Here is a 16,453-nt window from a genome sequence, read left to right as displayed (position 1 = left end):
CGGTCATCATAGCGATGCCTTTCGTTCCTAGTTGCCCCATCAAGCTCTCGCTGGATCCTCTCTTTGGTACAGGTACAGCTTTTACACAGTGGAAAACCAAACAAAGGCGAGCCGAGCTGGTACTGTGTAGTGGAAAAGCGCCAATAGCTAATGTTTTATTGCCCTTGTTTTATTAACTGATGATTGATGGTCAGATACCGTCCAGTTCGCTCGTTCTGGCCGTAGTGCCAGCCGTCTCTGGGTTCACTGATCAGCAGGGAAAGAGTGTCTCCGGGCAGGAAGGACAGCAGACATGAAGCTCCTCCCTTCTCTCCCTCCGAGGAGTCTGTGGAGTGAGGGAACAGAGCCTCCACACGGGACGGCCCACAGAGAGGCAGCACACGGGGAAGAGTGGAGCCTGGAGAACCACAACCATTGGAAGAGGACGTTTAATACAACTGTGATAGAAAGGATTCTCCTAAATTAAACTAGATTAAAAAGGTTCAACAAGACAAAATTATTGGCTTGAGAAAGTAGTTTATAAAGTAGTTTTAAAAACTTTGTAGTTTTTAAGTCTCAGATTCCTGGAAATTCTGGGTGTTTCTATGCAGGATGTTCTGTCTGGTTGCTAGGGTGTTGCTAGGCAGTGCTAGAGTGTTCTGAATGGTTCCTAAGTGGGTGCTTGGGTGTTACTGGGCAGCTGTTAGGATGTTCTGGATGGTTGCTAGGCGGATGCTAGGGTGTTCTGGGTGGTTACTGTGGTGTTTTGAATGGTTGCTAAGTGGGTGCTTGGATATTACTGGGCAACTGTCAGGATGTTCTGAGTGTTCTGAACTTCTGGATGGTTGTTAGGTGGCAGCTGGACAGTTTCTAGGGTGTTCTGTATGGTTGCTAGGGTGTTGCTGGGCAGTTACTAGGGTGTTCTTAATGGTTGCTAGGGTGCTTTTTAAAAATAAACTGAAATCAGAATTAATAACAGAAAGACATTATTATGATGCTGTAAACAAAAATGTGGACATTTTAAACATTTCCGACTATAACAATATCAGGAAAACTATCAAAAAAATTTCCATAATATTTTACCTAAAAATAAAATTATATTTTACAAAATCAAGAAAATCAACACCTTCTTTTTGGATTTTGACAAAAGGACAATTAAATCATTTTTCCTCTAATGCAATAAAAATATTTTTATATTACTTAAATTGAAAAGTACATCTGTAAAAAAAATCATTATGGCCTCTTTAATGTAGTTATTTATCATTTTTAAATAATTAAAAATATCTTGATCATTTATATTACTGTTTATGTTATAGTAACCAAGGATGGTTAGGTGTCAAGAAAATATTTAAATGCTCCTCAAACTGATTTCATTCCCTAAAGAAAAATATAGCTTTTTATTTTTATCTTCTGCTTTTTTCGGCTGAAATATGGCAAAATATTTAAAAATCAGACGCACCCAAGAATCCCGTCCGAGCGTCGCTACTCTGTCTCCTCGGCAGTGGCAGTGTGGATGTGCCGTAGAGCTCTGGACCCTTCAGCACATTAGGAGCACTGGGAGAGCTGGACACTGCGTGATGGGCTGTGGACAGGACAGGTGTGAGTGCGCGGGACATAGGGGCGCTGTGGGGGAGCGGAGGGCTGTGGGGGGCCGTTAGAGGTGGAGTCAGGCCCTGCAGGGAACCGTGGGAGGATGTGGAGGTGTGGCTAACCGAGAGAGAAGTCTGTAACCCGGCCATGCTCACTGCTGGCTGGGAGTGGGCAAGGCTAGTGGAAGAACTGGAGTGGGCATTCCCATTCTGTTGAGACGTGTTGCCGACGAGAGACTGGGAGAGAATGTCAGACTGGGACGACCGCTGCTGTTGCTGAGAACGGCTGCTGCTGTCACCGTTCGACAGAGGTGGGACTTCCTGAATAGACAGCCTCTGAGAGAGGAGAAGGACATGAAGCATCATTAGTACTTGATTAATTACAGGGGAATTTATTGAAATATTTATATTTATAATATCTATTGTAAGAAAGCATGAAATACAATAAGCACCTTGTTGAATCAATGCCACGTAGAATTAAGGCAGTTCTGGTCAAAAACAGTAGTAGTATAATGGTGTTCCTAATAATCCTTTAGGTGAGTGTTTAATTATAAAATTTACATTATAACATTTTTAGAAACACTTAAAATTAAATTTTTTGTGTATAAAAATAGAGAGAATATCATGTCCATGTTATTTCACCTAAAATCAAAAGTTAGGAAAAACATTTTTTTTACATAAAGTAAATTAATCCTGTTTTTAAGATCATTATGTTATTTTTTTTAAAGCATTGTGACATTTTTATGTCATTAAGCCCCTGTAATATGGGAGTATTTGTCCCTCACTTGTTCTCCAGGTTGAGAGATTCCCAGTTTAGCGTTCCGCAGGACCTCCGCTAGTCCAGCTCCTCCAGAGCTCTGGGGGGCAGTGTGACGCAACAGGTTCAGGGCTCGTTCTGGTAGTTTGGTTGGCTGGGCACATGACTGTTGCCATGATCCCAGCTTCTGAGACAACAGCTCTCTCACCTATCAAACAGCATTAATTGGTAACACTTTACAATACGGGTGCACTAATATGCATTAATTCATGCTTAACTAATGCACAGATGATCATGAGTTAATGTATAACTCATAAAGAACAAAACCATTAATTAATGATTACTGCATCATCAACTAATAAAGAGTCTATATGATTGATAGATTAAGTAATACATAAATTGCTATTAATTCAATGTGTCTTTGTGTATTAATTCCTTAATAACATATTTTATTAACTAATAGAGTAAATTAATGTGTTAATTACCACAATTAGTCAAAGCTATTGCACTTCAACTTCTAGTTGTCTGCTTTAATTAATCATTAGCTAGCGATTTGCAAAGGTATCATTATGTTATGACTTTACTTGTTGGGGCACATCATTATTAACTAGTCATTTAGTAATTGTAGCAATTCGCACATGAATTTGCAGTAACAATGAAGTAATTAATCATTTATTAATGCATATTAGTGTACCTGTCATATGATCTGGAATTTGAAATACAAGGCTTTGGCTCATTCTGGTAATTAACATGTTAATTGACACCATTAGTTAAAAAAATGAGTTATTATGGAATTAATCCACAATTACATATTTAATTAATAACAATTCATGTATGAACTAATACATTAACCTTACATACTCTTAATTAGTTCCTAATGTGGTAATCATTAATGAATAGCTTCGATAATCATTAGTTACACATTAATTCAGTATTATCTGTGCATTAGTTAAGCATGAATTAATGCTTATTAGTGCACCCGTATTGTAAAGTGTTACCCATTAATTCATAATATTTACCCAGTTAAAAATTTCCTTATGACAAAAATTCTCCTCTGATTTTGACACTAAATGCTCTTTCTGTCAGAATGACACTGAAACTCTTCTTCACTTGTTTTGGTCATGCAATTTTACTCGGGCAACTTTGGAAAGATGTTAGTGGGTTTATCTCAAGCAATATCTTGCCGAATTTCTCCATGAATCCCAAAACTGTTATTTTTGAAGCTGATTCAAATGCCTGCTTTGTAATAAATCTAATTATTTTTCTATGTAGTCTTTATATTCACAAATGTAAGGTTTCAAATTGTAAACCATTTTTTTTTGGTGTTCTTGGATGAGATAAAACATTATTTGACTACAGTTTCATCCTCTCTTACCCCAAAAGCACTCAGAACATGTAACATTTGCAAGACAAACTTTTTCATTTATTTAATGTTTAGATTTATTTTCATTTAAGTAATGCTCGCTTTTTTTTTACCCCCATTCTTGTTTATGTCACTGTCTAACTTTTTTGTGCTATGATGTTGTAGTCGTGTAATTATTATGTTGTTTCACACTGTAAACTGAATCAAACAACATTTTTAAAGTTGAGATAAATACACATTTGGACTTTGCATCACAAGTGCTGTCCCAGGAGTTTAGTATGACTGAAAAGCCAAACTTATGGACCCAAATATATGCAAACATCAAATTGCATAAGTTTATAAATGCACTATAAGTGTTTTGAGGTCATGAATTAGTAATTTAAGATAATCTGCCTAGAGACTTGTTTTTCCAGTGAACTTGTTTGCTAGTCCTCTACAGCCTGAGTTAGTTGGTTAAAGCTTTATTGTTGGCTCATATCTGTAGTGTTACCTTGCAGTGGTAGTTGACGAGGATCTTGGTGACTGAACATTGACGGTCCACCAGAAAACAATAGCGCCGCCTTTCTTCTGTCAGAGCAGAGCGGTAACCAACGGCAACTAAAGAGTCCAACTCTCCCTGCCGGCGACTCATCAGCTCCACATACTGTTACAGAGAGACCTTTAATTAATTCATCTTTACGTAGAATATGACAAATGTACACCCCATGACTGGCATCTAAGGCCAACGACTAAAGTTCAGAATCCTTAAAGCAGGAGTTCACAAACTTTTTGGTCAGCTGAACCCTTTTAGACATAAGATATAAACTTGAGACATAATATTTCAATACACATTTGCATGTTCACGGTTCTCTCCACATTAATTTTACACATGATTATTATTTAACTAACTATAAAAATAAAGAAACATATTACTGTTGTAAACTAAAAAGCCCAAAATTAATAACTGATAATTATACTACTAATAATTTTATTTTACACTACAAGTTAATCATACTAATATTGTTGTCTGAAAAGAATCACTTTCAAACATTCAAACCCTTGAGCTTTTTAACATTTTAAAACCTCAAGCTTTTATTTTTTCGTGTGTTTTTAAATGTATTTATTAATTGACGTGAAGAATCTTAGGACTGACATATTTGTATTTTAGTAGATTTTATTTTTAAGAATCACGACTATCATAAACATGACTTATATGTGGATAAATTAAACTCAACGTACTATTGAAATTGAACATTAATAATTGTACATGATAGCATTGATATATAGCATTGTATTCAACACCCCCCCCCCCCCCCAAACACACACACACACACACACACTCCTGTCCCATCCACCTTTTAAAACAAAGTTATGCCACAAGTTAATTAAACTGCAGCCTTTGATTATCGTACAGCCATTTATTATATCGCACACATTTATTTATTGTTTTTTATGTTTATTTATTACTTATTTATGTTAAATTCAATGTAATTCAATATTAGCTTTCATCAACCCCCGTTTGGAAAACCCTGTCTTAAAGGGCCAGTTCACCCAAAAATGTAATTCTGTCACCACCATTGATGTTCTAAACGTTCTTTTAAGTGACATTTTCATATTAATAATATCTCTGAATTTTCCTTTCCTTTCCTCATCTGTCCAACTGTGGTCCTGTTTTACTTCATCATTTCCCCTCTCTCGTTCCTTTGTTTTTTTCTCTGCCCCATTGTTTTTTTTTCTGGCCCCAAATCAGCCGTTCCGGATATCTGCTTAATCTTAAACTAAGACTGACTTGTTCTTCTTTCTGATCCAAAATCATGCTTAGAGTAATGCTTCTGATAGCATAGCTTAGGCCTACACAAACAAAGATAGACTCACTCCTGTAAAAACACGTGCTGGAGGATACACATGCACAAATAAACAAACACTTGTTCACACACGGATAAAAAGTCTTCCACTCACAAATCAGCTTTAATATGTAGGACACTGGCACAAACAGACGGCCCTCACTGAGCTCAATTGGTCATTATGAGTCACACAAACTACAAATGACTGGCAGTACATGACATTCTACACTAAGCCTTCAGTAATGAACACAGCAAGTCAAAGAACTGGCAAGCAACACAATTACTCAGTTCTTTAGCAGGCGCTTTAATCAAAAGTGACTAACTGTTCATTTATTGCAGTGCCAATCACTCTGAAGTGAATGTGGCTTCGCTGGAAGGTGATTGTGACCAAGTGGGATCAAATTGGGGTCAAAATTAAGTATGTGTTCTGAGTTTGTCATACCAAAGAAAAATGTGTAATTAGCCACCCAGCCAAATTTGAATGATAAAAAAAAGCCGGCAAGTACATAAAATAAGCTATCAAAATCATGAAAAAATGAGCAGTTATCTCTGTTCTCAAACGCTGGGGGCGTGTCCGCTGGCTGTGCTGAAACCACGCCCACAAGTGGGTAAGCTGTCGACGTGATATTAGGTGAAAATGCTTTTGGAGACGGGAGGATGAACACTGAGGCGGGAGATAGTCGTTTCGGCCCCGTTCACCAGTAACAGCGGATCATCAGTGAATCCCAGTTGTCTCTGAGGAAAGTTTATAAAACTAACCAGTGTAAAATGATCACTACAGAGGCGGGTGTTGGCGGTGATCCACAGCTCTTCATCAAGGTTGGCTCTCTAAAAACCTCTTATTGATGTGATCGTTTTCATTGAATTTAAATGAAGATACTGATCTGTTTTGTACATGATCGCATCCAGGTAGTAGCCCATGCATTTCTGTGTCGAAGGCATAGCTAGCTAGAAAACTGTAGGCTCAGCTTGTACTGACAGTCACTCGCGATTGAGCGATGAATGCGAATGTGCTCGGGGAGTGTTATTGTGTGTTGGGAGAGATCAGACTCTGTGCGTCATCAAATAGGGGCGTGTCCAGGAGCTCATGGGCTCCAGTGAGTCATCGAGCCCTGTTTTAGCCCCGCCCAAACAATCCGTAAAATTGCAATGGTGAAAAACTGTTTAACGGTCTAACTCCACATTTCAGTACTTCACAGTTCACAGTCTTTGTAATATGTTTTAACAATACATATGTAACATTTATAATGTGTTTAGAACTTTTTTGTAGAATTGCCTTTATAGGGATTTTAAAGTTGAGGAACATTACAAAATATTATTAGTATTTTTAAAAAAACATTTTACATGCCAAATCTATGGTGGCCGAGAATGCTCAACGCGCTGCAACTGACGAAAACACATGCAAATAGAAGAAAATGCATGCAAATAGAAAAAAAAACACGCATGCGAATAGAAAAAATGCATGCAAAATAGAAGAAAATGCATGCAAATAGAAAAAAAGCACATGCAAATAGAAGAAAATGCATGCAAATAGAAAAAAACATGCAAATAGAAAAAACGCATGCAAATAGAAGAAAATGCATCCAAATAGAAAAAAACGCATGCAAATAGAAGAAAATGCATGCAAATAGAAAAAAACACATGCAAATAGAAAAAAATGCATGCAAATAGAAGAAACTGATTGCAAATAGGAAAAAACACATGCAAATAGAAAAAACGCATGCAAATAGAAGAAAATGCATGCAAATAAAAAAGCATGCAAATAGAAGAAAATCCATGCAAATAGAAAAAAAGCATGCAAATAGACAAAAAACACATGCAAATAGAAAAAAACGCATGCAAATAGAAAAAAACACATGCAAATAGAAGAAAATGCATGCAAATAGAAGAAAATGCATGCAAATAGAAAAAATGCATGCAAATAGAAGAAAATGCATGCAAATAGAAAAAAAGCATGCAAATAGAAAAAAACGCATGCAAATAGAAAAAACGCATGCAAATAGAAAAAAACACATGCAAATAGAAAAAAATGCATGCAAATAGAAGAAACTGATTGCAAATAGGAAAAAACACATGCAAATAGAAAAAACGCATGCAAATAGAAGAAAATGCATGCAAATAAAAAAGCATGCAAATAGAAGAAAATCCATGCAAATAGAAAAAAAGCATGCAAATAGACAAAAAACACATGCAAATAGAAAAAAACGCATTCAAATAGAAAAAAACACATGCAAATAGAAGAAAATGCATGCAAGTAGAAGAAAATGCATGCAAATATAAGAAAATGCATGCAAATAGAAAAAATGCATGCAAATAGAAGAAAATGCATGCAAATAGAAAAAACGCATGCAAATAGAAAAAAACACATGCAAATAGAAGAAAATGCATGCAAATAGAAGAAAATGCATGCAAATAGAAGAAAATGCATGCAAATAGAAAAAATGCATGCAAATAGAAGAAAATGCATGCAAATAGAAAAAACGCATGCAAATAGAAAAAAACGCATGCAAATAGAAAAAACGCATGCAAATAGAAAAAACACATGCAAATAGAAGAAAATGCATGCAAATAGAAGAAATGCATGCAAATAGAAAAAAAACGCATGCAAATAGAAAAAAAAAAACACGCATGCAAATAGTAAAAACACCCGCAAAATAAGAAAACATCTTCATCAGTTTCACAACACATGTGAGCTCCAACAACAACACCCAAATACAGAAACGCGCTGCAAAAGCTCAACACAAATACAGAAACACACTGCAAATAACACAGACCACAACGGAAATGTTTCCAGGGGAACCAAATAAGTGACGAATCCGGCTGGGAAGTTCTGTTGCTTACAACTTAAAATTCTACTTTATGTATTTATTTATTTTGCAAAACATACAGAGATTACATTTTTATGACATGCAACTTTTATGAGTTGGTTTCAGTTCAGTTATTTTTAGCTTGGGCTCAATGCATACTGATTAAAGTCTCATGTCACATGTCATGCCATACATGTAAAAGCAGTGAGTTATATGCAACGTACCTGCATCTCTCTGTCTCCATACTTGTTGGGATGACGACTAGCTTGACTCTTCCTCCGCAGTTTCTTGAGCTGTGATTGGCAGCGCTCAATGGACTCAACCTTTGACTTCCTCTCACTCTGGTACTTCTTCAGCGTTGACTGGAAAAAAGTTTTCATATCGTGTATTATGGGTAACACTTTACTTGAAGGGGTGTGCATAAGACTAACATGACACCTTCATAATCATGACATGACATATGTTATGAATATGAAGGAAGTTTTTTTGCATGTTTATGATAACTGTCATTACTAAGACAACACATCCTGTCATAAGCATGACAGCCAATGTCAAAGCCAACCACATGACAGTTTAACTTAATTTAATGTCAAGGTGTCATGACAAAGACATCTTAAACAACGTTATATTTGCATTCAAAATGTCATTATTGAGCGAATGACACTTAATGAAAGTTGTCATAAACATGCATAAACCCTACTTCATATTCAAGACATATGTCATGTCATGATTATGAAGGTATCATGTCAGTCTTATGCACACCCCTTCAAGTAAAGTGTTACTGTATTATGTTTCTGGTTTCAGAGAACTATGAACTGCACAATAGTGACAGTTCAGGAGGAGGAGTTAATTTCCACTCACGGTGAGATATTTGATGTCTAACTCCAGTTTCTGCTCCAGTTGAGACAGCAGCTCTGAATGAAACAGCTTCAGCTGCAGACAGACAGAACATGTAGCATTCAATCAAATACTGTGATTTAAGCACATGTAATGTGATTAGATAGATATAGAAAGCTAGTTCACTCCTGTTACTTATGAATGGGACAAAATGCAACGCACAATACGCCCCGCTTTCTAAGTACAAGAGCCAATCACTGATTGATAAAGTCATTGCATCACTGCAGTTGTTTTTTTATTTAAAAAATACAGAGATGTTTATGATATATAACTTTGTATACAATATACAAAATGTACAAATGAGAGAGTTAACAATCATTAGCTAAAAACTGAAAAATAACAAAATAAAAATTGAAGTTAGAGAAAAGGAGCATGAGTATATTAATCTATACATCAATTACATTGTACAAATTAAAGCCCTTACAAATTAAAGATGTTCTACTTGCTTTCTTACTAACTGAAGATGTAATTGTATTATACATTTTAAATTCTTTCAAAAGCGCTAAAAAAATGGTTTGTTTTTGGTAAACTTACTTTTATGGGTAGAAAATTTGCAAAGAAGATAAATAAAATGTATAACAAAGAAAGCATTATTTTTAGTAGGGGTAGAATCAAAGCATACAAAGTTAAGGATATCTCTTACTGGATATTATCTTTCAATAAATGTGTCAATATTATTCTAAAGTTGTTCAGTGTTCAAACATGACCAAAATAAATGATAGACAGTTTCTGTGTGAACTTGGCAAAAAGAGCATCTTGTATCAATATCGGCTTTATATCATGAAATGTTTGACAGGGTTAAATCTATTTATTATTTTGAAAAACACATATTTTACCTTTAGTGAGGTAAAAAGATAGACTTATTAGGACCAACTCTTTTTCCAATTAATTTTTTTTTAAATAGATTATTCGAGTAAAAGATTGCAAGAGATACATAAATAATATTTTCAAGAACAGGGGTTCTAACTTTATAATTTCTATCCTTTTTTTCTTCTTCAGAAAAACTATTTAGCCTATTGAAGTTTCTATTGTCTCAAGATGCATCACTGCAGATGCAGTTAGAAGCTCCGGTTCAAATAGAAACCTAAGACAGCCAAAGCCTGAACACACAGTGCTTGCATTCATTAGTTTACGATCTGTCTGACAGTCCGGTCTACTACGTTATTAGATAGAACTGTTATACATAGAAAGACAGTATGAAAGGTATTAGCATATGCCGTGTCGTTGAGAAGAAATACATAATCATGTTTCTCTTGGTCCCCTCAAAGTTGCGTTGGATTTTCTCCTCAGCGTAAAGGTTAAAAGGTCCATCCATCACTGTTTTCCATGTTAGTTTCTGGAGTAAATATATAGGCTATAATCTGTGCGTTTGCACAGCCTATTTAAAAATGTCAGATGCTGGTGTTTCTTGAGCTTTTGGCAAACGTCACAGACTTTAGTTCATGCGTTCATGACTGGGAGGTTGCCCTGCACGCTTAATAAACACACTTCAGCTAGTCCAAAACGCAGCAGCTCGAGTTCTTACCAGAACAAGGAAGTATGACTATATTAGCCCGGTTCTGTCAACCCTGCATTGGCTGTGTAACGATGAGGAGGCAAGGAGGAATCCAAATGCAGTAAACAGTTTTTATAATAATAATAAACAAACAAAAAGGGAACTCCACGGAAAACAAAGAAACTTAGAAACAGGAACTCAGAACTAGACTCAGAAACAACGCTACAGTGAAACATCGACCGACACCCAACAACTGAAACACAGGGGTTTAAATACACAGACAAACAAGCTAAACGAGGTAACAAGGGGGCGTGGTAAATCAGAAACACCTGGGGAACTTATTTAAGAAAAACTACAAAGGACTACAAAACATGGCACAGAAACAGGAAATAACTAAAGTCCACACAAGACAAGGAAAACACAAGACAGGAATCGTGACAGGCTGCCTATTAAACATCGTATCCACAAGTTTCCTACGCCCCATGAGGCCTTGCGTCAAAAGTGGGCGTGACTTCCGGTTGGAAGTAAACAAAGCGCGATTTGACATACTTCACACTCGTTCATTCAACAGTTGACGGTCATTCAAGTTATAGCGATCCAAACTAGCTAACGATGTGGGGGAACACAACCTCAACGAAATTCAAAAGGGTGAAATAACAGTACTTTTACCCTCCGCAGTAGTTGATTGGGAGTATTATTAACATTATTAATAATCAATACTCATCAAGGCATGGTGACAGACAGTTGTGCGAGCTGACAAACAATTAAAATAAAAAATACACACTTAGTCATTGTGCTTTGGAGTTTATTCAAAATTATAAATGAATGTGCTGCTTGAATACATTAACTGACACATTTGGTATTCTGTCAACACAGGCTTTGATCCTGAGTTTAGGTGTAACATCAGTAGCGAACAGCCAATCACATGCTGATAGAGTTTAGAGAATATTAAGAATTTAAACAAATGTACACAGGAAGATTCGTCGTCTTTTGGGAGGTGATGGAAACTACAGTCGTTGGCAGGATCACTCTGATTTCGTTTTCAGCTTATGTTCAAAACAATCACATTTAAGCCACTGAACTAGTTTAGTCCGGTTAGACATACAACCGCGAACAGCACATGTTGTCCCTGAGCTCCGTAATGACATCTCTCATAAAGATTTGCGTCTTTAAATAGTAAAATAATTCTCTGAAAAACAGCTAGCCTCTTTGCTAACTAACTAACACACAAAATACCATTGGAATGCTACTTCCGCCGCCTCACCGGAAGTTTCACCCACTTTATTTTTTACAGGAGCGCCCCTCGGAAACTTCTGGATACATTTTAAAATATTGCTGATTATTTACAAATCACTAAATGGTTTAGCTCTGCAGTACTTGAGCGAGCTCTTAACGCATTATAGTCCTTCACGTCTATTGCGATTTCAAAACTCTGGCCAGTTGATAATACCTAGAATTTCAAAATCGACTGCTGGCGGTAGATCCTTATCCTATTTAGCACCAAAACTCTGGAACAATCTTCCTAATATTGTCCTGAAAAGCAGACACAATCTGTCAGTTCAAATCTAGACTAAAAACACATCACTTTGGCCTAGCATACACATAACATCTATAGACTTCCTAAATTCAAATTAGGCTGCATAGTTTAGATCAGCCGGAACTGGGAACACGTCCCGTAAATCCTGATGTACTTGGTACATCATAAGAAGGATGGCGTCTACGCTAATATCAGTTTCTCTGTTTATCCCGAGGGACCCTCCGGTGGACCTGCGCCTGGACCCATCCCGACTCATCGACACGACAGCCATCACCACTGATCCTCAACATCTCGTCTCCAAACCGGTGTGATTACTTCGACTTCCAAACAGATGGAAATGGACAATTCTCTTAATATTTCAATACAATTTGTTTTGTAATCACTGTTCCTTCATTGGCCAGAGGAGAACTGGCCCCGACTGAGCCTGGGTTCTCCCAAGGTTTTTTGCTCTATTCAATCACCTGATGGAGTTTTGGTTCCTTGCCACTGTTGCCTTGGCTTTTGGCTTGCTTAGTTGTGGACATTTAATATTCATCGATATTATTGATCTGTGTTGTATTATTTTCATGTTATCACTGCTTTGATACAATCTGTATTGTATAAAGCGCTATATAAATAAAGGTGACTTGACTTGATTTGATAGTTCCTATAGCGCTGACTATAGGATTTAGACCGACTCTAAAGTACCTCGCTTCCACCAAAGAAGAACTGGTTTGGAACTGGTGATGGTTCAAATTTGGTTCAACTTGGGAACCTTCTCAGAACCTGTTTGTTTTCCCGCTGACTAGAGAGCCTAGCGAACGACGTCGTTACGTCGCCAAACATCTTAGCTTTCCCATTCCTGTCGTGTTGTTGATTACAATAACCCTGCCCCCAGCTGTTCTAGTCCAGAAAGAGTTGCTGCCGCTTTGGAACCAATTTTTCTGGCCGAAAACCGGTTCTTTGGCTGTCGAAACACAAAGAACTGGTTCGCGAGTAGGCACCGGCTTCAAACCGGCTTTCAAAATGAATGGTGGGAAAGGGGTAAAGTAGGAGCTACATTAGTTCCTCCAAAATCGATCCTAGTTCCTGCAGTGCGAACGTGCCGAAATCGACGTATTTCCGCCAATAGTTCTAGGAACTATGAAAAGGTTCCTCTGGTGCGAAAGCTTTTTTCACAAAGCTTCTTTATAGTGGAAGAAGGTGCTTCAGATTATTACAAAGTTCATGGTTCTTTAAAGAACCGTTCAGTGAAAGTTTCTTTAGGGTATGTTTCTCAACTGGTAGATCATGGGGACCGTTTTAATTGAGCACCAGAGTATGTAGTCACAACAACAACACAAAATGTAATTAAAAATGTTTTTCTGTTGTGCAAGACTTTTATTTTGAAAGACATGCATTAAAGCTGTTGACCCTTCTGCAAAGACTTTGCTCTACTTTTTTCCATTGCTCTACTTTTCCTTTGTTTCTGTGTGAACAGCACATTCCAGGGCCCAGTTTATGGCCGGGCCCCTCTCTTACTGCAACAGTGGAGAAAGGTTTGCAACATTTTGATTGGCTCTTGGTGGACTAACACAAACAAAAAGTCCAACAGCATTAGATAAGGATGCTAGCATGGCAGACACCTTAAGCACGGGAAGGAGAGGACTTTTCATTGGTCCACAGGCAGTTTCTGCCCTAATCCCTGAGGTTTAAGCCAACCGCCATGAAAAATTCTTTAGGACTTTTTGGATGCAAGAGCAGTGGCTGCAATAAAAGGAGGCCACAATGATCCACCCAAATCCATTCATAACTATTGTTTGGGGACCTTAAAACTGGTGAAAACTACACAAATCCAAGTATTCCCGGTGACAGCTATTTGTAATGCAACATCTTACACAAATTCAGCTGTTAATATACAAATGAATGCATGCATGACATTTCAATCGTTTCCCATCTTGTTTGGACTCTATTTGTTTATAATATTGCCAAAAGTATTTTGGAGGTGGTTATGGAAAGTGAGAAATGCATCGGTAAAAGACACTTTAAAGGGTTCTTCTAACTGTGTGCTTTATGCAAATGAGTTCCATAGGGAAAATAAAGGAATTTCAATAGCTTTGCTTCCATCCACACGTTTTTATCAGAATTTAGTGATATCGAATGAATGCCTTATGGAAACAGTAAAATTCGATTGAATTTCTTGAATATCGACTCAAATGAAATACGTTCGGTCTCATCGGATTTGATCTAGATCGATATACGGCTTATGCGATAAATGCTGATGGAAACGCTATTTGCCGAATAAATAATGAACTGCAATTAAGTTTTGGGTCATGGTTGCAACACGCCACATAGTTTTAGTTCATTTCCGCCCAGTATTTCTGCTCTGTTTGCGCACACATGGCGGGTGTCAACAAAGACAGATGTAAGCGGACAAACGAGGAGACGACCTCCCTGAACTCTTTGGAGCGAATCTGCAACATCATAGCAATGTGTTGATAGCATCGTTAGCTTATAACTTAATATGTCACTATCAACTGGCACATAAGCACTATTACAACTTGTGCAATATTGATCATTTGTTGGTAGATGGTCCGATCCATTTTGTCTAGCAAAACTTTTTGTTTGCAAATGTTTGCTTGAATGTTGTGCGATTCGATGCGAAAATGAATGGACACACCTTAAAATGTCTCAAATCAATTCGATATACCAATTTGATCGCAAAACGGCATGTGACGTGATAACGCACAGGATTTTATTCGCTTTAAAGCCGTTGGATGGAAACGCACTTTCACCAGCTTTATTCGCATGAGTTTTTTTTTGGTTTTTTTACTGAACTTCAGATAATTCTATTGACAAGTGGATGGAAACTTAGCTAGTGTGTCAGGAGACAATCACAGCACTAAAATGGAGAACCGCCAAAGCATCAATTCGTTCGTTGAATAAACGAAATGACTCGGAAAAAGATTTTTTCATTTTGATGAACGAGTTTGAACAGGAGAGTCACAAACACGAGTCACAGAACAGAGCAAGGCGACCATTTGAGCTTATAAAACTTAAACTTTATTTTTTTTTTAAATGAGCGATCGTTTCGCTTGATAAGACCCTTATTCATCGTCTGGAATCGTTTAAAGCCCTTTGAACAGTTTGCAGTTTGCACTGAAACTGTCTTTTGGACCTTGAACCATTTGGTTCCCATTGAAGTCCATTATATGGAGAAAAATGCTGGAATGTTTTCATCAAAAACCTTAATTTCTTTTCAACTGAAGAAAGAAAGACATGGACAGGATGACATGGGTAACATGAGTAAATTATCAGCAAAAGTTTTTTCAAAAGTGAACTACTCCTTTAAGACCCATGATCCTCACCTGACTATGGCTTTGTAAACTTTATCCATGATGTGGTTTATAATGGACTGTGGTACATCAGTGTAAATCTTCCATTTAATCACTTGTATTGTATGCATCTTATTCCTTAATCATTCATGGTATTAATTTCGTAGTTGTGTTAGATATTCTTGCTCATCTTTTTGTTAATAAAATATGCTTTATTAAATCTGTCTTGTGCTGATAATATTTATATATATATATATATATATATATGAACATCTATATCCAAAGATTGTAAGATAATATTTGGCTGTACGAGCTGTTATGAGATACCAGTACACCTGTTGTGTTATTGTAAAAAAAAAAAAAAAAAAAAAGTTATAATAATTTTTTTAAAGGTTTGCGTTTCAGACCCCTAAAACACAGTTGTCGTGTAAATGAATAGTCAAAACGAATAAAAAGTTGTGATTTTTTTTTTGTTGAAAACAATCATGAACTTAAGTTGCAATAAATTACAGTAAGTAACTAGTGTGTCGTGTGTTAGCTTTGAGGGATTCGTATGCAGATATGATGTTCATTCTATTAATCAGGATCAGTGTCCTTATGTAATAAAACATATGGACACTAACAGTTCACGTTAGTATTGTGTATTTACCATCGTAACTGTAGTACCCGTAACCTTAAGCACTACTTGCTACAGGAATTATAACTTGTCATACTGCATGTTAAATGTCACTATAACACTTTATTAAATGGTATATATGAACGAATGTTCAAGAAAACTTTTTTTGCAATAAACCACCATGTTTTTCTTCTACTTACCACATCCTCTAGTTGGACCTGGATCTGCCGATGAACCTCTGCCATCTGGAATAATGTGTCGCCTGAAGCAGTAGGAAATAATGAGAAGACTTTGTGC

At 36.8% G+C, this 16,453-nt stretch overlaps 1 protein-coding gene across 2 annotated transcripts in view; it reads right to left on the bottom strand.

The window, feature by feature from the left end:
- LOC120462665 (BAR/IMD domain-containing adapter protein 2) overlaps window positions 1–16,453 on the bottom strand; it is a 38,589-nt gene that overhangs the window by 7,965 nt on the left and 14,171 nt on the right. For both annotated transcript variants that reach the window (XR_016145662.1, XM_089117436.1), the window contains exons 5-11: window positions 16,357–16,418; window positions 9,180–9,251; window positions 8,543–8,680; window positions 4,179–4,331; window positions 2,354–2,533; window positions 1,439–1,904; window positions 199–397 (exon numbers count right to left, since the gene is read on the bottom strand). Coding sequence is in view for 1 of the 2 variants with exons in the window: in XM_089117436.1 (XP_088973562.1) it covers window positions 199–397; window positions 1,439–1,904; window positions 2,354–2,533; window positions 4,179–4,331; window positions 8,543–8,680; window positions 9,180–9,251; window positions 16,357–16,418 (1,270 nt within the window). In the remaining variant the exon portion in view is untranslated. The remainder of the gene's footprint in view (window positions 1–198; window positions 398–1,438; window positions 1,905–2,353; window positions 2,534–4,178; window positions 4,332–8,542; window positions 8,681–9,179; window positions 9,252–16,356; window positions 16,419–16,453) is intronic.

Source organism: Pimephales promelas, chromosome 12 (assembly GCF_988280905.1).
Source record: "Pimephales promelas chromosome 12, fPimPro1.hap1.1, whole genome shotgun sequence".
Classification (NCBI taxonomy): domain Eukaryota; kingdom Metazoa; phylum Chordata; class Actinopteri; order Cypriniformes; family Leuciscidae; genus Pimephales; species Pimephales promelas.
Note: the sequence above shows the minus strand (reverse complement) of the source record. Positions and strands in the feature narration are given on the sequence as shown.